General features: G+C 40.1%; 1 protein-coding gene across 1 annotated transcript in view; it reads right to left on the bottom strand.

The window, feature by feature from the left end:
• Window positions 1–26,960, bottom strand: part of LOC128697170 (facilitated trehalose transporter Tret1-like) — a 36,089-nt gene extending 9,129 nt beyond the window's left edge. Inside the window, exons 1-6 of the mRNA XM_053788690.2 lie at window positions 26,793–26,960; window positions 16,580–16,804; window positions 10,725–10,875; window positions 10,188–10,350; window positions 7,535–7,656; window positions 3,088–3,222 (exon numbers count right to left, since the gene is read on the bottom strand). Coding sequence (XP_053644665.2) covers window positions 3,088–3,222; window positions 7,535–7,656; window positions 10,188–10,350; window positions 10,725–10,875; window positions 16,580–16,750 — 742 coding nt within the window. The 5' untranslated portion in view covers window positions 16,751–16,804; window positions 26,793–26,960. The remainder of the gene's footprint in view (window positions 1–3,087; window positions 3,223–7,534; window positions 7,657–10,187; window positions 10,351–10,724; window positions 10,876–16,579; window positions 16,805–26,792) is intronic.

Below are 26,960 nucleotides of genomic sequence, written 5' to 3'. Positions count from 1 at the left end.
AATCCATAAATGCAATAAAAACTTCCCTACCTTTATCTAAATACTGTTCACATATATGCTTCAATGTAAACACTTGATCTACACATCCCCTACCCACTCTGAAGCCTCCCTGCTCATCCGCAATCCTACATTCTGTCTTACCTCTAATTCTTTCAATTATAACCCTACCGTACACTTTTCCTGGTATACTCAGTAAACTTATTCCTCTATAATTATGATTATGTCTTGAAAATAATAAATTCTTATTATTTGCTTTTACATACACTGTTGTCTCCCACTGAAGTAGAATGACCTAAGAAAAAAAAGGAAACACAATAATCATCATTCTTTCAATCACTGTCTTGCCAGAAGTGTGCTGACACCATAGTTCAGATGACCCTCCCACCAGCACCACCCCTCCTTTAGAGTGAAGGCTCTATACTTTCCAACTCCAGGACTCAAGTCCAGCTAACCAGTTTCCTTGAATTTCTTCATACAAGTTAACATGCTCACATTACAACAACACATGATTATTATTATGTTCACAGGGAAGCACAAAGTCTGAAAGGGTTATAGAGGATTTGATTAATGGGAGGTAATGAGGTCTGACCCAAGGAAAGGAAGGGTAGTTTTAATTCCATGAATCAAGACCAATCACCAGTATTAAGGGATGACAATTATTAAGGTGATATGTGATGAAATTACCTTTGAGGATGAGGAAAGATGGACTCTCGGGTAGCCAGAGTACACTCAGGAGGAGTACCATAGGAATGACAATGTTGACAAAGGCCACTGTAAAGTAGCGAGCATTGTAGCCCACAGCCATCGTCACCAGCTGACCTGCAATAAAACACTTCACATCACTATTCTTGCATACCCATGCTTCACACCCATATAAGAGTGTTGGTAAAACTATACTCTCATACATTCCCCTCTTTGCCTCCAAGGACAAAGTTCTTTGTCTCCACAGACTCCTAAGTGCACCACTCACCCTTTTCCCCTCATCAATTCTATGATTCACCTCATCTTTCATAGACCCATCCGCTGACACGTCCACTCCCAAATATCTGAATACATTCACCTCCTCCATACTCTCTCCCTCCAATCTGATATCCAATCTTTCATCACCTAATCTTTTTGTTATCCTCATAATCTTACTCTTTCCTGTATTCACTTTTAATTTTCTTCTTTTGCACACCCTACCAAATTCATCCACCAATCTCTGCAACTTCTCTTCAGAATCTCCCAAGAGCACAGTGTCATCAGCAAAGAGCAACTGTGACAACTCCCACTTTATGTGTGATTCTTCATCTTTTAACTCCACGCCTCTTGCCAAGACCCTCGCATTCACTTCTCTTACAACCCCATCTATAAATATATTAAACAACCACGGTGACATCACACATCCTTGTCTAAGGCCTACTTTTACTGGGAAATAATTTCCCTCTTTCCTACATACTCTAACTTGAGCCTCACTATCCTCGTAAAAACTCTTCACTGCTTTCAGTAACCTACCTCCTACACCATACACCTGCAACATCTGCCACATTGCCCCCCTATCCACCCTGTCATACGCCTTTTCCAAATCCATAAATGCCACAAAGACCTCTTTAGCCTTATCTAAATACTGTTCACTTATATGTTTCACTGTAAACACCTGGTCCACACACCCCTACCTTTCCTAAAGCCTCCTTGTTCATCTGCTATCCTATTCTCCGTCTTACTCTTAATTCTTTCAATAATAACTCTACCATACACTTTACCAGGTATACTCAACAGACTTATCCCCCTATAATTTTTGCACTCTCTTTTATCCCCTTTGCCTTTATACAAAGGAACTATGCATGCTCTCTGCCAATCCCTAGGTACCTTACCCTCTTCCATACATTTATTAAATAATTGCACCAACCACTCCAAAACTACATCCCCACCTGCTTTTAACATTTCTATCTTTATCCCATCAATCCCAGCTGCCTTACCCCCTTCCATTTTACCTACTGCCTCACGAACTTCCTCCACACTCACAACTGGCTCTTCCTCACTCCTGCAAGATGTTATTCCTCCTTGCCCTATACACGAAATCACAGCTTCCCTATCTTCATCAACATTTAACAATTCCTCAAAATATTCCCTCCATCTTCCCAATACCTCTAACTCTCCATTTAATAACTCTCCTCTCCTATTTTTAACTGACAAATCCATTTGTTCTCTAGGCTTCCTTAACTTGTTAATCTCACTCCAAAACTTTTTTTTATTTTCAACAAAATTTGTTGATAACATCTCACCCACTCTCTCATTTGCTCTCTTTTTACATTGCTTCACCACTCTCTTAACCTCTCTCTTTTTCTCCATATACTCTTCCCTCCTTGCATCATTTCTACTTTGTAAAAACTTCTCATATGCTAACTTTTTCTCCCTTACTACTCTCTTTACATCATCATTCCACCAATCGCTCCTCTTCCCTCCCGCACCCACTTTCCTGTAACCACAAACTTCTGCTGAACACTCTAACACTACATTTTTAAACCTACCCCATACCTCTTCGACCCCATTGCCTATGCTCTCATTTGCCCATCTATCCTCCAATAGCTGTTTATATCTTACCCTAACTGCCTCCTCTTTTAGTTTATAAACCTTCACCTCTCTCTTCCCTGATGCTTCTATTCTTATTATTTGCTTTTATACACACTGTTGTCTCCCACTGAAGTAGAATGGCCTAAGAAAAAAAAGGAAACACAATAATCATCATTCTTTCAATCACTGTCTTGCCAGAAGTGTGCTGACACCATAGTTCAGATGACCCTCCCACCAGCACCACCCCTCCTTCAGAGTGAAGGCTCTATACTTTCCAACTCCAGGACTCAAGTCCAGCTAACCAGTTTCCTTGAATTTCTTCATACAAGTTAACATGCTCACTTTACAACAACACATGATTATTATTATGTTCACAGGGAAGCACAAAGTCTGAAAGGGTTATAGAGGATTTGATTAATGGGAGGTAATGAGGTCTGACCCAAGGAAAGGAAGGGTAGTTTTAATTCCATGAATCAAGACCAATCACCAGTATTAAGGGATGACAATTATTAAGGTGATATGTGATGAAATTACCTTTGAGGATGAGGAAAGATGGACTCTCGGGTAGCCAGAGTACACTCAGGAGGAGTACCATAGGAATGACAATGTTGACAAAGGCCACTGTAAAGTAGCGAGCATTGTAGCCCACAGCCATCGTCACCAGCTGACCTGCAATAAAACACTTCACATCACTATTCTTGCTATATCAACTAAATAAGCATATTATCTTCATGAGCCCCTCTTATACAGCAGGTTAGGTTCTGGGCAGTATCTTATACAGCAATTCTGGGTACTGTGTAAGGTTAGGTTCTGGGCTAAGGGCCCCTCTTATACACACACTGTGCCCCTCAACACTCTGGGCTTGTATCTTCATCGTAGGTTAGGTTCTGGGCTACGGGCCCCTCTTATACAGCAGGTTAGGTTCTGGGCTACTGTAGGGGCCCTCTTATACAGCAGGTTAGATTCTGGGCTACTGTAGGGCCCCTCTTATACAGCAGGTTAGGTTCTGGGCTACTGTAGGGCCCCTCTTATACAGCAGGTTAGGTTCTGGGCTACTGCTGTAAACCGAAAATTGCTGTAAAGTGAAACACAACCTTTTTTCACTTCAAATGCATATAAAAGCCTGATACCATGTTTAAACTCACATATTAAATGAGCAATAGAACTAGGCCTTAAAAATGCATATTCAGTAGACACATTACTTACCTTAAAATATTTTCTTTCTTAGCTTATAGTGAATGGTGAATATATTTATTGTAGGAAGTCTGAATAAATGAAGAATGAGTATAAATGAAAACTGCTGCAGTAGCAGAACACCATAAAGCGAAATGCTGTAAAGCAGGACCTTCCTATAGATGTATTTTGCCAACCACTGTCTTCATTATATACAATATTATTCTTTGTATTAAACTGATAAAGCCACTGGTTGGCAAAACTTCTCTTCAAGAAAAATAATAATGACAAGTGTTGGACGTGTCTCATTCATCACGGTTCTCATTTCAAAACAATGCAAAAAGATCAATATTCACTTTGTTCATAAAACATTTTCTTTTAATTCCTGCATGTTCCACTGTCATCACATGTATTATTACTCTACGTTCTTTCTTTCTTTCAACACACCGGCCGTATCCCACCGAGGCGGGGTGGCCCAAAAGGAAAAACGAAAGTTTCTCCTTTTACATTTAGTAATATATACAGGAGAAGAGGTTACTAGCCTTTTGCTCCCGGCATTTTAGTCGCCTCTTACAACACGCATGGCTTATGGAGGAAGAATTCTGTTCCACTTTCCCATGGAGGTAAGAGGAAATAAACAAGAACAAAAACTAGTAAGAAAAATGGAAGAAAACCCAGAGGTGTGTGTGTATATACATATATGCTTGTACATGTATGTGTAGTGTGACCTAAGTGTAAGTAGAAGTAGCAAGACGTACCTGAAACCTTGCATGTTTATGAGACAGAAAAATGGACACCAGCAATCCTACTCTACATAGTGACATTAAAAAAATACTAATGTTTCATAAGTAAAATACAGTATCTACTTTTGGCTTACAATACTCCCAAGCACATTTGTTCCATTTCAGAATTAATACATTATTTTACAATGAGGGAGAGTGATAGTACATAGTACAGAAATCAGTTTTTTTTAAATCGAGGAAAAGTACAAAACTGACAGTGGTCATACAGTACCTGGGGAATGAGAGGCATTCAGGTTTGATCCTGATCAAGGACTTGGACCATAAACTAGTCACTAGTTAATGGTCCAAGTTGGACCAAAACATCATCATAAGTTTCATTCTCCTATGTGCAGGTTATTTGTGTATTGTTCCAGTTATGGTATTGTGCCTTTTTATCCTTTCTTAAGAATTAAATTTCTACTTAACCCTTTGAGGGTCGACAGTACTCAGGGTGGGGAAAAATGAGAGGCATTCAGGTTTGATCCAAGAAAGGGTAAGGATAGGAACTCCATTTTTTCTATCCAAGTTACTTGTATCAAGAGCCAATTTCCCAAATTTCAAAAGATCACTGTCATCAAGCACTAAAATGACTTGTCATTAGACTCAATAATTCTTTTACTAGTCACTAGTTAATGCAGTCCAAGTTGAACATTAGACTCAAACGTGTATTGCATCATCATAATCGAACATTTCTGCTATTCTCCTTTATGTGCAGTAATATGTCTTCCATTTGAGACCAAGTGTATTGTTCCAGTTATGGTATTGTGCCTTTTTATCCTTTCTTAAGAATTAAATTTCTACTTAAGAATGAGAATCCTTTGATAGTGCCATCTATAACCTTTGAACAATTCTACTAATGTACTGCCTTCAATAGGTGCTTTGATGCTAATGAAGGGTTCATGATCAAAGGAACTAGAGGTACTCTCACCTCCCCTAGATCAAAGCTAATTACTACCTATTCCCTGGGCACTTTATGACTCACGAGTTTAACATGACTCCACAATTATAACAATAACAACAGTGATACTATTCAACGTAAGTAAACCTTACTGACTCAAGTGCTGGTGTACTTACACTTTCTTCATATCGAATGCATGAGTAATCATACTGACTTTTTTTTTTTTCCCCAACAAGTCAGCCATCTCCCACCGTGTCAGGGTGACCCAAAAAGAAAGAAAATCCCAAAAAGAAAATACTTTCATCATCATTCAACATTTTCACCTTACTCATACATAATCACTGTCTATGCAGAGGTGCCCAGATACAACAGTTTAGAAGCATCTTCTTCTTCTTTCAACACACCAGCCGTATCCCACCGAGGCGGGGTGACCCAAAAGAAAAAACTAAAGTTTCTCCTTTTAAATTTAGTAATATATACAGGAGAAGGGGTTACTAGCCCCTTGCTCCCGGCATTTTAGTCGCCTCTTACGACATGCATGGCTTACAGAGGAAGAATTCTGTTCCACTTCCCCATGGAGGTAAGAGGAAATAAACAAGAACAAGAATTAGAAAGAAAATAGAAGAAAACCCAGAGGGGTGTGTATATATATGCTTGTACACGTATGTGTAGTGTGACCTAAATGTAAGTAGAAGTAGCAAGACTTACCTGTAATCTTGCATATTTATGAGACAGACAAAAGACACCAGCAATCCTACCATCATGTAAAACAATTACAGGTTTTCGTTTTACACTCACTTGGCAGGACAGTAGTACCTCCCTGGATGGTTGCTGTCTACCAACCTACTACCTATAAAGATACACAACATATCCCTCCAAACTGCCAATATCCCAAACCCCTCTTTTGAAGTGCAGCCACTGTACTTCCCATTTCCAGAACTCAAGTCCGGCTATATAAAAATAACCGGTTTCCCTGAATCCCTTCACTAAATATTACCCTGCTTACACTCCAACAGCTCGACAGGTCTCAAAAACCATTGGTCACCATGCTGACTCCTATCTAACACGCTCACGCACGCTTGCTGGAAGTCCATGCCCTTCGCCAACAAAACCTTCTTTACCCCCTCTCTCCAACCTTTTCGAGGACAACCCATACCCCGTCTTCCTTTCCCTACAGATTTATACGCTCTCCATGTCATTCTACTTCGATCCATTCTCTCTAAATGACCAAACCACCTCAACAACCCCTCTTCAGCCCTCTGACTAATACTTTTATTAACTCCACACCTTCTCCTAATTTCCACACTCTGAATTCTCTGCATAATATTTACACCACTGTCTCCAACCACCTCCTCGCTGCAGCATTTACAACCCAAGCTTCACACCCATATAAGAGTGTTGGTACCATTATACTTTCATACATTCCCTTCTTTGCCTTTTTTTTTGGGTTATCCTAGGAAATTTACATTATGTATGATAACTGTACATGTGCTCCTCAACTTACAAAGGTTCGACTTACAATATTTTAACTTTACGATGGTGAGAAAGCAATTACAGTGGACCCCCGCTTAACGATCACCTCCAAATGCGACCAATTATGTAAGTGTATTTATGTAAGTGCGTTTGTACGTGTATGTTTGGGGGTCTGAAATGGACTAATCTACTTCACAATATTCCTTATGGGAAAAAATTCGGTCAGTACTGGCACCTGAACATACTTCTGGAGTGAAAAAAGTTCGTTAACCGGGGGTCCACTGTACTTTGAAGATGAAACTGAAGATAATTACCCAGCATGAAGGCAGCAAAGCCATATCTTGTACACTTTTTTTTTAAACTTTTCAATACTGGTATTCAGTTAGTTACAGCAACTATTTGTTTATTTATTTATTCAGTGACATTAGTTATTACTTATTTATTTAGCATATATTAATATTCAGCTTACGATGTTTTTGACTTACGATGCGTTCGTCAGAACGTAACTCCCCATCATGAGTTGAGGAGCGCCTGCATTTATGTGTACCTGTGCCTAAATAAACTTACTAATACACACAGCAACCAGCACAGCCTAGCTGAGCTTTTAAAAGGTTCATTAACAAATGCTCGCAAGCACTTTGTCAAAAGTTCTTACCAAACTGGACGCCAAGGTTGATTATGACGGACAAAGTACCTCTCCAGTGGACGTCAGTTACCTCGGCTCTGTATGTGTTGATGCAGACACTAGCCCCTCCTGCTGCTGCCCCAGACACAAACCTGCACAAGACAACACACAGCTGAAAAATATGCAGGGTATTTGAGGACTTACAAGTGTCTGTCTGACATACTTATATTCAATATGAAATCATTATTCAATGATCTTGAACACTGAATTTGTATAATTTTTTTTATATAGAATATGATCCTACCAGACATATTACCTGTAGCATACATAGTAGTATGCTACACTATTGCAACAAAGTTTATTATGTTATGTAAACATACCTTACCCCAGCCGGGTATGACTCTGACGGCGGGTTCAATCCCGGCCGGGGTATGGTTTGTTTGCAATCGTGTCATTACGATTTCATGAGTTATGTAAACATATCCTGGCACCTAGGGGTAACAGCCTTGTTTAAAGGCATTTAAAATATTAAACAAAATATGCCAACGTAAGGCCGAGCTTCTTCACAAAAACTAAATGGTCAATACTTATATTAATTATCAGGAAGGTCAATTAAATTCACTTTTATAAAAATATAGTAAACTTGCATATATAACAGGCTCTGGTGGCCTGGTGGTTAACGCTCTCGCTTCACACGGTGAGGGCCTGGGTTCGATTCCCAGCCAGAGTAGAAACATTGGAACCTGTTGTCTAATCAGTATGGGTACCTGGGTGTTAGTCGATCGCATCCTGGGACACTGACCTAAGGAGGCCTGGTCACAGACCGGGCCACGGGGGCGTTGACCCCCGGAACTCTCTCCAGATAAACTCTCTCCAGATAACATACAACCTACCCTCTACATATTACATAAAACACACCAGTATACCTGTACCAGGTATGTACTTTAGGCCACCTACAAAATATTACCTAAACCCACTAGTACAGTGATACTAGTTACTTAAACAGTGGGATTCCATGACATCTTTACCTTCAGCAGGCCTTTTAGCCTGCAGGCAAAAACACTAAACATGTACACTCCAAAACAGGCCCTCCATATGCTAGGGCCTTACAGGCAAAATCATGAGGGTGCAAAAACAATAAAATAACCTATGGCCTAAATTTACCCAAAATACCACCCCCTACTCAAACAAACACCAAATACCATGACGTCTTGCTCCAACCACGGCTCTGTCAGTACTGCAACAAACGCCTCTCCTTACTCTCGCCTGGCCACTCTGACTGACCAGGACTAATATGCGTCTGGTTTTAGAACAAATCCCATCCACTGACATTATTTTAATGGACTGTTTTTTTATAAGCATATTTTCTACAATGCCCAGCATAATATCTATATAGAAAATTAATGTATAATATTGGCAGTTTAGTATGATTAATTCTCTCCATCCATACACTCATCAAACATTACCACTTCCAGGGAGAGCTCTTATAAACATTTTAGCAACCAGTGGCTTCCTCAGTCCAATATAGAGAAGAATGACTTTTATCAAGATTGATAGACCAATCACATCAACTCCAGGCTGAGGGTCTGGTTACCTCAAACTCCTTCTGATCTTCAACCATTCTTCTCTGTTGTTAGGTAAGACACATATGCAACAGTTAGGTATCTTTATTTTGAAACGTTTCGCCTACACAGTAGGCTTCTTCAGTCGAGTACAGAAAAGTTGATAGAAGCAGAAGAGACTTGAAGACGATGTAATCAGTCCATCACCCTTAAAGTTTTGAGGTGGTCAGTCCCTCAGTCTTGAGAAGAGCATTGTTTCATAGAGCATTGTTTCAGACTATGAAACAATGCTCTTCTCTAGACTGAGGGACTGACCACCTCAAAACTTTAAGGGTGATGGACTGATTACATCGTCTTCAAGTCTCTTCTGCTTCTATCAACTTTTCTGTACTCGACTGAAGAAGCCTACTGTGTAGGCGAAACGTTTCAAATTAAAGATACCTAACTGTTGCATATGTCTTACCTAACAACCTGTCAGTATTTTATACCATTTTAATGTTCATTCTTCTCTGTATTGGACTGAGGAAGCCAACTGGTTGGCAAAACGTTTCCACAATAAAGTTACACAAATGTCTAATTCATCATCCTGTCAGTTCTTTGACCATTTATCTACATTACAGCACTTAGAAATTATTTATAGATTTTTATTTAACACACTGGTCATCTCCTGCCAAGGAAGAGTGACCCAAAAAGTGAGATGAAATCACAGTTCAGATGGCCATCCAAACTGCAACATCCTCACACCTCCTTCAGAGTGCAGGTACTGTACTTCCCACCTCCAGGACTCAAGTCTGGCTAACCAGATTACCTGAATCCCTTGCCAACAGAAACTCCTTCCAAATAAAAGATTCCTTCTTTATAAGTGTAGCCAGGGCTATAAACCTCTTTCTCTTAAAGGATGCCACAATTTGTAAATAAAAAACCAAGAACTCAACTCATTTGTAAGTAGGGACCTCTTATACGAGTCACAACATTAACATTCTTAGTTAAGCAATAAAAGAAATGTACTATAAAATACCCACTGGATAAACTACCAAAAACTAAAGGACATATATACTGTATACTTCATGTATAATTCACAAAGAATAATGAAAAAAATTAGGCACATAATGGAAGCTTGCCTTGCTACCAGGAGACCCGGAACAGAAGGGAGGAGGGCCACACCAAGCCAGCTAAGCATGGCCATCACAGCGATCACCATCATGCTGAAGCGACGACCCAACACAACCATCACTGCTCCTATGAGCCATGACCCAGGAAGACACCCTAGAGCTGCTAAACCACCTGAGGGCAAGAAAGTATATTATTACCCCTCTTACCTCTACCTCTGAGTTCTGGCTTGCTACACACCCAATGTCTGGGTATTCAAAGGTGTCCATTATTGTGATATTCATGGGAAAGAGCTAAACTCATACGGGCATACAGTGTAATAAATTTTGATCCAAGTACAAAGAAGGCAACTCAAATTCCACAGAGCAAGAGCCCTTAACAAGCATCTAGGGAAGGGAACAAATTTTATTTCTATAATGTTGAGTAGAGTATATTATACAATTAATTTGATAATCATATATAAACTACTTTATAGAAAGACCCTTATTATGCAAGGCATTTTGGGCAACCTTCAAACTAAATAAAGCATAAGTAATAAGGCAACTCACTTAAGGCATCCAGTTGAAGGCTGGTGAGGACAATGGGTGAGCCATAGATGGTTGTATTGTATGAAGATAAGTCTTGAGACACCACAGATGGGTAGGCTATTACAGACCCCATTGTCCACATGCCTGAGCTTGCCAAGAAACAGATCAGTGCCTGTAAGATAAGATTTGCTGGGACTTTTAACCAGAAGGGTTAGCCACCCAGAATAACTCACGAACGTCAGTGCATCACTGGAAACTTTTGTATATTATTTCCATTGGGGTTCTTCAGTCTTGTCCCCCCAGGATGAGACCGACACCGGTCGACTTACCTACTTCCTACTCTTCCTACTAGGTGAACAGTGACATCAGGCATAAGGAAACATGCATAACATTACCATCCGACTGGGGACTGAACCACGAACACTCAGTGCATGAAGCAAGTGTTGCCAACCAAGCCACATTAATGTATTATTATTATTACAATTAAAACTAAATTCTAAACGTACAAGGGTCATACAGCACCACATTAATGTAATATGTACAACAGTGTTTCTCAAGTGGATGCTCCCAAACACTGTTTTATTATAAGTAAACTACATTATTTTTGTACTGCATAAAAAAATATAAATTTGAATCTGATGCTTGGAATCATCAATTAAGAAACAAAATCATTAAACAAATTTATTAAACAAAACAAAGGTTTAGATAATAAGATATTACAAGGACCCCAATGGAAATAAGTCACTTTATCTGACTTATTGGGGTTATTATATTGTATGCATGTTGTACGCATAAGCTGTATACCTGTACTTGTAGAAATAAAAATTATTATTATTAAGAGTTGAAAATTGAAAATGGACCACTGTCTGGAAAATCTTCCAGCTCCTGCCCCCAACATCTTGCTCCTGGGGGATTTCAACTTAAGGCACCTAAAATGGAGGAATATAGCAAATAATGTTGTTGCAGTGATAACACCAGGAGGCAGCTCTGATGAAAACTCACACACGAGATTTTAAATCTCTGCACAAAATTCAACTTAAACCAGCAAATAACAGAGCCTACTAGACTGGAGAATACACTGGACCTCATCTTCGCTTACAATGATGATCTGATACGAAATGTCACCATATCAAAAACAATATACTCGGATCACAACATAATCGAGGTTCAGACATGTATGCGTGGAGCTCCAGACTGACAAAATGAGATTAGTCACGAGGGAGCATTCACCAAATTCAACATCAATAACAAGAACATAAAGTGGGACCAAGTAAACCAAGCCATAAACGATATAAGCTGGGAAGATAAGACTAAGCAACACAGACCCCAACTTATGCTCAGAACAGATTAACTCTGTGGCACTCGATGTAAAATAGAAAGAGACAGGCGCTCCCTTTACAGGCGATGGAAAAGAAAAACAGAGCGGCTAAAAGAGGTCAATATATCTGAAATGCGTAGGGAGACACTGGTGAGAGAAATAGCAAACACCGAACTAAAGCTAAAGGAATCTTATTGAACATAAGAACATAAGAATGGAGGAACACTGCAGAAAGCCTACTGGCCCATGCGAGGCAGGTCCTTATCAAAACGACTACTACCTAAAGCTTCCCAAGAAATAACTCCCTTACCCAACTGGAGTCAGGAATCGCGGGAAGAACTAAAAGCCATAAATGAAATCGAAAGAAACCCAAAGTACAGTGGACCCCCGCTTAACGATCACTTCCCAATGCGACCAATTATGTAAGTGTATTTATGTAAGTGCGTTTGTGCGTGTATGTTTGGGGGTCTGAAATGGACTAATCTACTTCACAATATTCCTTATGGGAACAAATTCGATCAGTACTGGCACCTGAACATACTTCTGGAATGAAAAAATATCGTTAACCGGGGGTCCACTGTATTTCTTTTCTTATGCCAAATCAAAGTCGAGAACAACATCCAGTATTGGGCCCCTACTTAAACAAGATGGGTCCTACACAGATGACAGCAAGGAAATGAGTGAGCTACTCAAGTCCCAATATGACTCAGTTTTTAGCAAGTCGCTAACCAGACTGAGAGTCGAAGTTCTGAATGAATTTTTATGAGAGAGCCACAGAATTTGGTAAACACAAGCCTATCTGATGTTATCCTGATGCCAAATGACTTTGAACAGGCGATAAATGACATGCCCATGCACTCTGCCCCAGGGCCAGGCTCATGGAACTCCGTGTTCATCAAGAACTGCTTTTAACATCCTATGGAGAGGGAGCATGGACACTGGGGTCGTCCCACAGTTACTAAAAACAACAGACATAGCCCCACTCCACAAAGGGGGCAGTAAAGCAATAGCAAAGAACTACAGACCGATAGCACTAACATCCCATATCATAAAAATCTTTGAAAAGGTCCTAAGAAGCAAGATTGCCACCCATCTGGATACCCATCAATTACACAACCCAGAGCAAATGGGTTTAGAGCAGGTTGCTCCTGTCTGTCCCAACTACTGGGTCCCTACGACAAGGTCCTAGATGCACTAGAAGACAAAAAGAATGCAGATGTAATATACACAGACTTTGAAAAAGCCTTCGACAAGTGTGACCATGGGGTAATAGCGCACAAAATGCGTGCTAAAGGAATAACAAGAAAAGTTGGTAGATGGATATATAATTTCCTCACAAACAGAGCACAAAGAGTAGTAGTCAACAGAGTAAAGTCTGAGGCGGCTACAGTGAAAAGCTCTGTTCCGCAAGGCACAGTACTTGCTCCCATCTTGTTTCTCATCCTCATATCTGATATAAACAAGGATGTCAGCCACAGCACCGTGTCTTCCTTTGCAGATGACACCCGAATCTGCATGACAGTGTCTTCCATTGCAGACACTGCAAGGCTCCAGGTGGACATCAACCAAATCTTTCAATGGGCTGCAGAAAACAATATGAAGTTCAACGATAAGAAATTTCAATTACTCTGATATGGTAAACATGAGGAAATTAAAACTTCATCAGAGTATAAAACAAATTCCAGCCACAAAATAGAGCGAAAAACTAACGTCAAAGACCTGGGAGTGATCATGTCGGAGGATCTCACCTTCAAGGACCATAACATTGTATCAATCGCATCTGCTAGAAAAATGACAGGATGGATAATGAGAACCTTCAAAACTAGGGATGCCAAGCCCATGATGACACTCTTCAGGCCGCTTGTTCTATCTAGGCTGGAATATTGCTGCACACTAACAGCACTTTTCAAGGCAGGTGAAATTGCTGACCTAGAAAATGTAGAGAACCTTCACGGCACGCATAACAGAGATAAAACACCTCAATTACTGGGAGCGCTTGAAGTTCCTGAACCTGTACTCCCTGGAATGCAGGCAGGAGAGATACATGATTATATACACCTGGAAAATACTAGAGGGGCTAGTACCAAACTTGCACACAAAAATCACTCTCTACGAAAGCAAAAGACTCGGCAGACGATGCAACATCCCCCCAATGAAAAGCAGGAGTGTCACTAGCACGTTAAGAGACAACACAATAAGTGTCAGGGGCCCAAGACTGTTCAACTGCCTCCCAGCATACAAAAGGGGGATTACCAATAGACCTCTGGCTGTCTTCAAGCAGGCAATGGACAAGCACTTGAAGTCGGTACCTGACCAGCCGGGCTGTGGCTCGTACGTTGGATTGCGTGCAGCCAGCAGTAACAGCCTGGTTGATCAGGCCCTGATCCACCATGAGGCCTGGTCACAGACCAGGCCAGGGGGCCTTGACCCCCGGAACTCTCTCCAGGTAAACTCCAGGTAACACCTGGGAATGGGAGGCAATCAGATCTGATCAAAGGAAGGGGAGGACATGTCCAATTTCTGCAGGTCAGCCACTCAGGACAGCCCAATAGTCAGCATGTCAGTAATGACTATCTTATTTCCATTGGGGTATATCTGCAGAAACATAGACTGCCTCAGTCTTGAAGAAATATAGAGAGAAGACATTGAAAGATGAGGTAATCAGTCCCTCAGACTGGAAGCCTGTGTTCAGCAGTACCATAGTCTTGCACGAACCACAATGGAAATAAGTTACTGTATCTGACTTTTCTTGGGTTATCCTAGGTAATTTACACTATGTATGATGACTGTAATTATGTCTACCTGTACCTAAATAAACTTGTGTGTCTAATTCATCATCGTTGTCTGGCAAACACAAACACAATTATGTACGAGCACCACTATTAAGCACCTTCCATTTTTGTTTTTGTTGTCGAGTGTATTAAAGGTCACTGACAGTATTTGTGTATACCTGAATAAACTTACCCTTTACTTACTTAATATTAGCTTATGGTTTTAAGGGCCACTAACGGCTTAGTGTTAAGGGCCACTTACAGGTTACGGTTTATAGGGTCGCTGACAGCTTACGGTTTTTAGGGCCACTGGCAGCTGACGTTTTAACACGTGTAAATTACCTAGGATAACCCCAAAACACGTGAAAGTGATTTATTTCCATCAGGGGTCCTTGAAAAAGATGATATATTGTCAATATAGACATGTATACGTGCAACGATTTTTGAAAAAATATTATAATACAGGGAATGCTAAACCGGTAGAGGTCATACAGCATCTTGGAAAATGAGAGGTAATTGGATTCAATCCAAGAAGGGTAGGAAAGGTCCAGTTCCTTACATCAAGAGCCTCTCACTACAAACAAGAACCCTTCAATTTGTCGGTTTTCAAAACTAATCATCACACAAAAACCCTAATGACAAACATTTTCGTCATTTGGGAAACATCGGGGTCTCTGATTAATACATATCACCGTAGCTGGAACAATCCTCAATTAACCCGCACTTCGGAGAGAAAACTATAATATAATAATAATAATAATTAATTCTACAAGTACATGTACAATATATAGACCTAGATGACATCAACGACATACTACTACTATAGAGAAAGCCCCTGGTTATGCAGAGAAATTCGGGCAAATTAGGTCAATTCTGTTCTCAGGATGCGACCCACACCAGTCGACTAACACCCAGGTACCTATCTTACTGATAGGTGAACAGAGACAGCAGGTGTTTTAAGGAAATGTCCTAATATTTCAATCCGTACCGAGAATCGAACCCGCGGACTTCAGTGTCAGATGAGTGCGCTACCAACCAAGCTACAGAGGTGTTTAACCAGGGGATATCCATACCCCCTTGACGGTATGGGAACCCAATAATGGGGTTATGGGACTAGATCTCCGAACGATTTAAAAAAATAAGTTCTTTGATTAGAATACACTATCAGCTGTTCTGTTATTAGCCAAGTCGGGGGTATGTAGGGTCATATTGGGCAATCCATTGGGGTCTGTAATCGTAAAAAAGTTAAGAACCCTTGCTACAGACTATGTTTCGGTCCGTCCTGGGTTTGATATGGTAAAAGCCCAGGACAGACTAAAACGCTGGTGAGTTGGACCTGCTTAGCATGGGACAATAGGCTTACTGCAGTATTAATTTGGTCTTATGTCTAAATTTATTTTTATCCTAACTTGGAGAGAGAGAGAGAGAGAGAGAGAGAGAGAGAGAGAGAGAGAGAGAGAGAGAGAGAGAGAGAGAGAGAGAGAAAGCGTTAAACCCAGAGAGGTCATACAACTATAACATCATTGGAGGATTTTTTTTGTGTGTGTGTGTGTGAGACTTGATTCATGTCTGCATAAATAACTCATTACGATTGTAAACAGATATAAACATGCCAATAGTTCTTTACCACTTTAACTTGTTTAGCTATCAAAACTTTTCAGTCCAGTCCCTGGACCCATTATGTGCCTCTGTAATCTTTTGACTACCGCCCACAAGATAGTCATGGGGTCCATAATGAAGATATTAAACTAACTTCTCGGTACGTAATGAGACTGAATCAGTCTTACCTGTTCCAACAGTCGTATTCTTCTCTCAGACTTTGTCTCTGTTTGTCCTTGTTCCTTGGAGTCTTCATATTGTTCCGTCTTGCGTTCTTGCGTGTGTACTGCTGTTTCTACAGTGTCAAGACTGGTGATGCTCCATGCTAGGCTGGTTGTGGAGGTGCTCTGAGAGTTCATTATCAATATCTACTTCACCCTTGCTGAGTTGTTCTGCCCCACACACGCGATGCTCTGTAATGGTACAACTCGAGTAACTTAACAAACCACAAATGAATGCATGCATAAGTATGCAAAACAACCACAGTGAAATATAGTGAAATTTTAAGCGTTCTCAATAAAAAGATCTTGAAATTTCATTATTTTTCACTTTGGTTATTTTACATATTAACATACTACCTGTTTCATGTGATCTTATTGCATTCACAAGTATATATATATATCTTCACTGTAAAAAGTAAGATCAAGGCTTTCAAAAGTACCATCTTCATGGAAAAGCCACTTCATTTATGTATTTCGGATGCTTCTTCAGCCATCATCATGGTTGCCTAACAGGGTTTAAAGCCTATCGACAACACAAGAACCATTAAATCATTCCCTCCTGATAGTAACAATGTGCTCCACAAGGTCATGGCTCACAAGCTGGCTGCAGGATCAAGGCTCAAACATCAGTCTCACACCTAATTTTGGGTACCTGGGAGTTAATTGACTGGTGTGGGTCGCATCCTGGGACAAAACTGACCTAATTTTGCGGGAAATGCTCTGCATAACAAGCGGCTTTCTATATAGTAGTATGTCATTGCTACCAGCAAGGCCTGTATACCTTGTAAATGTACTTGTAGTAAATAAAGATATTATTATTATAATAATTCAGTTATAAGAAGACAATAACAATGATATAGTAATAAGAGAATGATAATGATGATGATGATAATAATAATAATACTAATAATAATAATAAATAATGTAGTAATGATCACAATAATAATAAAATATGCAGTAATAATCACAATAATAATAATGAACGTGAAAAAATCTTTGAATTACGACCGGGGAACGAGAGGTAACCAGGTCTGATCGGAGGGGAAGAAGCCCTAATTCCTTGGCTCAAGACTTATTCTAAGTAACAATAAATGTGTGTATGTTTCTTCATATCTGAGCTGCAACTTACATAGTCCAGCAACCACCTATCCTCGATCGTTACCCTGGCTAACAGTTTCTCTTCAGCATACATAACCCAAGTCATTATCCTGGTTAATGCAGTTTCTACTTAGCTTATATAATCCAGAAACCACGTATCCTCGGCCATTCTTCTGGATAATACAGTTTATAGTTTTTTGTAACCCGACGTATGAAAGACTCAAAACTCGTTTGAAACAAACACATTATGACATACATAAGGGGAGCCCAAGGAAAATAAGTCACACAGTTTGACAATACCGGGTAATCCCCGTCTCCCCCCTAAGAGAGTCTGGCTGGAAGGAGAGCCAGGGACTGTCTTATTTATAACAAGTGAGACGTCCCAATAATACTTGTGCTGTCCTGGCAGTGTGTAACTGGTGACTAGGTAATTCCTATATTATTATTACAATCAAGGTGAGCGCTAAACCCGTAGGATTATGCAGTGTCTGTAGGGGGATGTAGAATATATTCAGGCTTAATTCAGGGAACCAGAACACATATCCAATTCCCTATATCAAGAGCCCCTCACCAGCGTCAAGGAACCTTGGGGGGGGAGGTAATTCCTCTAGCGGCGGACTTTCAAACATCTGGAGTGCTGGATTCGAGTACATGACCGACTGTCAGAGTGCTGGGCTTGGTGATCAGACACTGAGTGCTGGTTTCCGGCAGCACTATCCGGTGTTATCCAGTGTTATCTGATGTCAGGTATCTGACACCAGATATCACTGGATTCGGACACCAAATTGGTCAAAGGACTACGAAACTGCCATAAAGCTAATGTTCGTTAATTTACAGAAAACCTGTTCAACTGAACTTGAGAAATCAAAGACTGTCAAATAAATTCGTTCCACATGATACATAGTTTTACAAAAAAAAATGGATGACGTTTAATAGTAGATATGGAAAGCTTAGGTTATGCGTGTATGACTGTGCTTGCGGGAATGGTGTTAAGGACCCCAATGGAAATAAATCACTCCGACTTTGTTGGGTTATCCTAGGTTCCCTACGCATATGCTGCTATGTATGATAATCTATGTAACTGTATTTGTGTATACCTGAATAAACTTACTAATCTACCAGATCTACCTGGAGTTCATTACCTTTGTAACTTGCTCAGCTATCAAAACTTTGGGGTCCAGTCCCTGGACCCATTATGTACCTCTGTAATCTTTTGACTGCCGCCCACAGGATGGGTAAGGGGTGCATAATAAACATATTAAACTAACTAAATTATAGCTGACACAGGTGAAGACGTATATTTACGCACATACATTATTATTATTATTATAAAAAAGAAGCGCTAAGCCTTACACACAGCCGACACTATCTACTACTGGTACGAGTGTGGAATGGGGGGAGGGGTAAGGTGTGAAAATTTTTTACATCCCGAACACAGAATACTGCAGAGTTTCAAAGTTCTTTTTTTTCTCTCTCTCTTCATGAATATCTCAATTTACTTACCGATTCGCATTTACTCATAGCGTTAAATATTATTAATTTGCGTGTATACTCTGTTCACTCTTCAAGCCTTTATACAGTCTAGTTGCGTTGTTGTGGCTGTCATCTTGATGAGTTCCAGTGAGCCTAACCAGGGCTCTGGATTGTTTAAACTAGTTTACAAAACCGGTTTATAGGAAGCAACAGATTTTGCTCCACGTGTGAATTAGCCCCCCCCCCTTCCTCTCTCTCTCTCACACACAGGGCCAGGAGCTGTTAACCGTCCCCTGCAACCAGATATAGGTTTGTACACACACAGACAACAGAATTCAAAATGTAGACACAAGGCTGTTACAAAAAAAAATACAAATTTATACCACCTAAAGACTTAATGGGAAACATATTCCTTCTGGATAACGATGGTGTCCTTAAGCACTAGCGGAAATACGGATTGTAGCTATGTATTTTTTCCAGTAATTATGGGTGAGTCACTCCACCCAGCTACCCTAGGGTTCACCTCTCCATCTTATATATAATTCCACTTTCTTAAAATATTCTCCGCTAGGATAACGTCCTGACACGGGTCTTAATCTTTAGACCTGTTCTCGTAATTCAGAAATTTACACATATGTTAAACTATATATGATAAACGTATTTATGTGTACCTGTACCTACATTATTATTATTATTATAATCAAAGGGGAAGCGCTAAACCCGTAGGATTATACAGCGCCCGGGGGGGGATGTGGAAGGCATTCAGGCTTAATTCGGGGAACTGGAGCAGTTCCAATTCCCTAAATCAAGAGCCCCTCACCAACATCAAGGAACCTTCCATGAGGGGACCTGTACCTACATAAACTTACAATTACACATTCAAGTACCCACCAGTACATACCACCGTGATGTAAATAAATCAGTGTTTGACTTTAATGGACGACCTAGGTTAAATCTACATGATGCAATTTTTGTGTCCATAATATGGGTGCCCTCAAGACCACTGCAAAAAATATTTGCATTATACATAAGCAAGCCTATATCAAAGGTTAATCAATTCATGTTAAGCTCTGACGCCCCATATATCACCCACCTTAAGTAACATTTATAACCAACTGATGTGTTATATGGGCGGAAATTCATGTAGTCAATGGGGCTTCACGTCCAATATGGTCAAGTCAGTAATCGGTGGCATCACACGGAAAAACCTGAACAGAAAGTGACCTTGGCATACCAGAATGATATGAACCTGGAGTAAGTATGGACCCTAAGGGTAGCTATAACTTATCCTGAGGCCAGCTGGGAAATACCATAATAGATACTACCCACAGAGCACTCATAAACTATACTTCGCTCTAAGCATAGCTTTATCAGTCTATTATGTATCTCTATTTAGAGTTTTATCATAGATTTTAGAGGTGCATATAGTAACCTACCTTACTTACCGGCAACTACTTTTCTATCCTTGAATCATACACCTAAATATTACACGATGGTCCTTAATTTAGATAGAAACAGTTTTTAATCAGAAGACAGCTTCCATGTGGACTTCCAAGTCCTCTGCTATCTGTTTCCCATGTACTTCCTTAAACTCCTCTCGGTAAAACAAGGAAAAAATGCCAGCAAGCAGATCTCATAGCAGCCTAACCGATGCAGGCTAAGTTGTTTAGTAATTTAACAACTACTACACCACTGGAAATAAGTAGCTGTCTGACTTTTTTTTTTTTTTTTGGGGGGGGGGGGAGTGAGGGGGGTTATCCTAGGTAATTGACACACGTTAAAATTTTTGTGATAATTGTACTTATGTGTACCTGTACCTAAATAAAATTACTTACATGATGGAAACTAGGACGAGATGATCACAGTATAAGAGTAAAAATATATGCAGAACAAGCTTTTGTGAAGCTTTATGCTATATATACATGCGTGTACCCCGTCCAGTGATATAATACAGTGAAGTGTATGCATTCTAATACTTCGTTCGCTATTTTATGAAGGATTTTACGTGGAACAAACGAAGCTTCAGTCCTACCCACCACCTCAGCTCATTCCTGATCTTGTGATGCTTATCTGATCAAGACACCAAGAAAAAGTTTCACCACGAGTGACTTAAGTCTTTAATTCGTACTTACAATACACTCTGCCTTCACAGGTGTATATATCGAGAGTTAACTAAACGTAACTTACACACGTTACCATGTGTTATAATTGTACCTAAGTGTACCCGTACCTAAATAAACTTTCAGGCACTGAATTTTTTAACCTTGTACTCATCTATTTGTAGTTTGAGGTCTCTGTTACTGCCTCTCTTCTGTATACACATCTAAGTGCGTATCTTTCAGTGTATATATAGTACGCTGAGGTCATACTCTCAGTGTATATGCAGCGGAAGTGTATCTTTAACTGTATATCCACCAAGAGCTTATATCTAACCAGTGTATAACATCCAGAGGACAAGGGTAATTAGGTTTGATCCTGGAATCAAGAGCCATTTCTCATCAGGGTTGTCCAAAATGCTGTGCAAACTACAGGCTTTCAAATTATTGCATACTTATGTATAATTATTATTATTATTATTAAAGTACCGAAATTGTAGGAAGGTAAGCACATTCAGCATTACCTATGACCCGGGCACAGGGCCGGGGAAGGCCACTACCCCGTTGGGTTGGTTTCTATACGTTTCCTCCATCACAAGTTTCTCTGTGGAAATACCTAAATGTTTTATGCTGGTACCTGACCTTAAGTCCGTGGTCAGTTCAAGGGAACGCAGGCGAGAGCGATAAATGATGATATACACGTGGAAAATCCTAGAGGGATTAGTACCAAACTTGCACACGAAAATCACTCCCTATGAAAGCAAGACTCGGCAGGAGTTGCAACATTAACCCAATAAAAATCAGGGGCGCCACGAGTACACTGAGAGACAACACAATAAGTGTCCGGGGCCCAAGACTATTCAACTGTCTCCCAGCATACATAAGGGGGATTACCAATAGACCCCTGGGTGTCTTCAAGAAGGCACTGGACAGGCACCTAAGCCAGTACCTGATTGGGTTGTGGTTCGTACGTCAGTTTGCGTGCGGCCAGCAGTAACAGCCTGGCTGATCAGACCTTGATCAATCATGAGGCCTGGTCTCAGACCGAGCCGCGGGGGCGTTGACCCCCGAAACCCTCTCCAGGTACTGATGCTGGTAAAGGACTCTTGAATTAGAAAAGGTTTTTATTAATATTACTTATCCGACTGACAACTGCTGACCGAGTGATGTGGAAGTTTTCTTTTATTTTTGGTCACTACCTCAATTTATAGGAGACAGCAGTCTTAAAAATAAAAGGTCGGTAACCCAGGATATCGTTTTTTTTCCAGTTCCATTACATGGCATTTATCTACATTATATTGCATTATCCATCTATAACTCCATTTGCTCAATTTATCAAAGTCATTCTGTAGTTATTTACAGCAATAATTATTATTTAATTTACATAAGTTTTTTACATTATTCACAATCATATTCATGTACTTTTTTTCCTTCCGGCAAGTCATTTATTTCAATTAAAAACATTACTGGGGCAAGTACAGATCCTTGTGGTACCCCAACTGTGCCATTTCCCAACGATGTCAGCTTTACTCTTATATTATCATTATTATTAGTCATGTGGGGAGCGCTAAACTCATGCCATAAAGCGCGTGGGAAATGGGAGGCAATCAGGTTCAATCCAAGGGAGTTCAGGTTTAATTCCTTGGATGAAGAGTCTCTCATCGGCATCAAGGAACCTCCCTTATGGTGTTTTTACCCTTATAATTGTATGCACTTTCCTTTCAGTCATCCATTATAATTTTCTTTTATTCCTCTTATATTCTGCATTTCCAAACTAATATTCATGGAGAACTATCAAAAAAAAAAAATTCTTAGCCTAGGTAAATACAACAAGCTAATCTATTTCTTAAACAATTTGTTACTTTTTTTTTTTTTATTCGCCGGTATTCTCCCGGCCCGGGTCTTTTCCAAGTAGTGGTGACCCGGCCTTGGCTCCCTATCTGGGGAGTGTCTCGAGACTTAAGTCTCCCATGGGAGGAGGTACAGTACCTCCTCATCTTTGGGACCAAGTGTCCCCAGGCCTAGCCACATTCCCCGCCCTCACGGGGCTCGTAGGGAGAAGCTAGGCCTCTGGTCTGCCATCTACCCCGCCTCAAAGGGGCTCGTGGGGATGGCAGTCTTATGAGCTGCAGATGGTAGCAAGCTCAGGCCTCTTCTCTGTTACTCTGACATAATAAATTAGTACACTGATATGAACTTCAAGAGCAAAACCGAACTATTTATATCTAGTAATTTTTTATTCTCGTCTTGAATAGAACTTTTCTAATGGGTTATCCCAATATTTTTACATTTGTCAATAAATTTATGCAGGGGTATTAATTTACAGGGTCTCCCTGTTACCATTATTAAATATTAGCACAATGTGTGCCAAGAAAAATGTCTGAACTTTTTGGGGTTATGCTACGTAAATTTCACATCATGTTACAGGTATAATAATTGTAATTATGTATACCTGAACTTAAATAAACTTATTTATCTTCCATTAGTTTGTCCTTAACCTTGTCAAACCCTGTGTAAAAAAAAAAAAAAAAAAGTTTTCCCGAGTGGATAGCACAATTCTTCTGCAGTTTTCTTTTAAACTCATGGTGCTATTCTGTCTTTTTAAACCCATGGTGCTATTCTGTCTTTTTAAACTCATGGTGCTATTGTCTTTTTAAACCCATGGTGCTATTCTGTCTTTTTAAACTCATGGTGCTATTCTGTCTTTTTAAACTCATGGTGCTATTCTGTCTTTTTAAACCCATGGTGCTATTCTGTCTTTTTAAACTCATGGTGCTATTCTGTCTTTTTAAACTCATGGTGCTATTGTCTTTTTAAACCCATGGTGCTATTCTGTCTTTTTAAACTCATGGTGCTATTCTGTCTTTTTAAACTCATGGTGCTATTCTGTCTTTTTAAACCCATGGTGCTATTCTGTCTTTTTAAACCCATGGTGCTATTCTGTCTTTTTAAACTCATGGTGCTATTCTGTCTTTTTAAACCCATGGTGCTATTCTGTCTTTTTAAACCCATGGTGCTATTCTGTCTTTTTAAACCCATGGTGCTATTCTGTCTTTTTAAACTCAAGGTGCTATTCTGTCTTTTTAAACCCATGGTGCTATTCTGTCTTTTTAAACTCATGGTGCTATTCTGTCTTTTTAAACTCATGGTGCTATTCTGTCTTTTTAAACTCATGGTGCTATTCAGTAAGTACAATTATCATACCTAGTACATATGCGTAAATTACCCAGGATAACCCAAAAAAGTCAAGCCAAGTGACTTATTTCCACTGGGGTCCTTGTAATATCTTATGATTTAAAGCCTAGCAATAAGTCTGGTCCTTTTTTTTTTTCTAGTCAGCATGAACTTACTTCCTCATCAGTTATTTTAATCTTCTCCGCTTGAGCTAGGCTTAACATTAAAACCAAGTACGTTTAAAATATCTACTTTTATGAGTTCTGAATTTTTTTATATTGGTCTGACAAAGAACCTGTCGAGTAGGTGGGAGTTACCCAGGTATACTTGTGCGTAGGTAGCGTTGCTACAGCACCCACATCACCGTAAACACGAAGAAAAGGAAGAGAGAGTGAGGGGAAGAAAAGTGAAGGCACAGGTGGGTTGGAATCGGGTCGGGGAGAAGAGTAGAGGGAAAGGAAGGAGGAATGAAGAAAGAAAAGATAGAGGTGGGGGGATAAGAGGCAGACTAAAAGATAAGTAATAACGTCAATCGAAAATAAAACCCGAACAAATGTATTATTATTATCATTATCCCTGTCCTAGTATTTTAGTTCCAGGTATCAAAGAAAGTATACTCATCGCCTGAAGCCCTGTTCTAGTATTCCAGCTCAAAGTTTCGCAAAACGTATACTCGTCTGTAGCCCTGGCTTAGTATTGCAGCTCTAGGTTCCACAGAAGGTATACTTCATCGTCTGTAGCCCTGACCTAGTATTGCAGCTCTAGGTTCCACAGAAGGTATACTCATCGTCTGTAGCCCTGACCTAGTATTGCAGCTCTAGGTTCCACAGAAGGTATACTTCATCGTCTGTAGCCCTGACCTAGTATTGCAGCTCTAGGTTCCACAGAAGGTATACTCATCGTCTGTAGCCCTGACCTAGTATTGCTGTCTCAGGAGGTTTCACAGAAAGAAAGCTCACCAAAGAACATGGGTTCAGTCCTTAATAAGGTTAAATGCTTGCCCAAGTTTCCTTACAACTGCTGTCCTTGTTATCAGGAGATTATTATTATAATCAAGGGGAAAGTTATCAGGAGAAAGTAGGTAACTAGGCGTTAGTCTCCTCACAATTGCTACCCCAGTTTATCAGCATTATGTAGGTAACTGGATATTAGTGGGTGGTAACCTAGAGAAGAGGACCGTAGAATCACATAAGCCACAGTGATTAGCTTTATTTGGTTACCCTGGGTTGCTAACCCTCCGGCATTAATAATCATCTTATTGTTCTTCATTATCTTCTTTGAGTATGTGAAACAAATTAACTTGTTTACAACAGGGGGAGGAAGAGGCAAGCACACTATGCATTAACTCATGTTAAGTCACTCTACTCATCGACTCCATTCATTTTGCCCTCAAAAATACGCCTAGGTTAATATTTTCTTGCCTCTATTTTGAAACAATCTATGCTGTAGCAGATTCATGACATTAATTTCATTCTAGTTATTTTAGATTTAGTTACGTTACTTTAATATTAACTGTTCTAAAAAAAAGTAACTCAATATCCTAAATATTAAACAACGGAAATTGCAACAGCAGCCGGGTACATATAAGTTAAAATGACGCTGCTCAGTTAGGTTTGAAAAGGGGAAAAAAAAAGGTACCGATAGATTCATGGGAATAAAGGTGTTGCAGAATAAGCTTTGGATTCCAATGGCGTTCTGCCAACAACAGTGGAGGAAAAAAACTTGAAAAACAAGCTTCATTTGGGACAACGTTACTCTTCATCATAGATGACATCAATGACAAACTACTATATAGAAAGCCCCTTGTTATACCTGGAGGTTATGCAGAGCATTTCGGGAAAATTAGGTCAATTTTGTCCCAGGATGCGACCCACACCAGTCCACTAATACCCAGGTACCCATTTTACTAATGGGTGAACAGGGACAACAGGTTTAAGAAAACACTCCCAATGTTTCCACCCTTGCCAAGAATCGAACCACGGACCCTCAGCTTGTGAAGCGAAAGCTTTGCCTACCAGGCAACGGGCCTGATAATACAATTCGTTGGTAAGAAAACTCTTGAAGAATGACGAGGAGGTGCTGCTGGGATATGTTCTGTTCTTATCACAGCCTTGTACTAGTGGGAGGAAAAATCATCTGAGCCGCAGCACCCGTAGCTGCATCCCACTTATTTCACACCATATACCTATACCTAGGCAATGAAAGATAAGCCACGGGGGTGGAAATCTTCAGCTCCAGTTTGTATTCCATACTTCTAACTTCCAAGAACCATTATAAAGTTCATATGCTGTAGCACTATTCTAAACGACACAAAATCACGACAAATGGATAGTCACTACCTTATAGAAGTCAGGCGAGCGGGTGGTGGTGATTGTAGGTGTAGCAATGGTGGTTGTAGTTGTAGGTGGAGGTGAAGGAGCATCACCATGCTAGCAGTACCATCACAACTGAGGCGAGCTGAGATGGTCCACACTATAAGAGGCTCCCGACGCTCCAGGAGAGTGCTA

The sequence above is a fragment of the Cherax quadricarinatus genome, chromosome 89 (assembly GCF_038502225.1).
Source record: "Cherax quadricarinatus isolate ZL_2023a chromosome 89, ASM3850222v1, whole genome shotgun sequence".
Lineage (NCBI taxonomy): Eukaryota > Metazoa > Arthropoda > Malacostraca > Decapoda > Parastacidae > Cherax > Cherax quadricarinatus.
The sequence above is the reverse complement of the archived record's forward strand: the minus strand, read 5'-3'. Positions and strand labels throughout refer to the sequence as shown.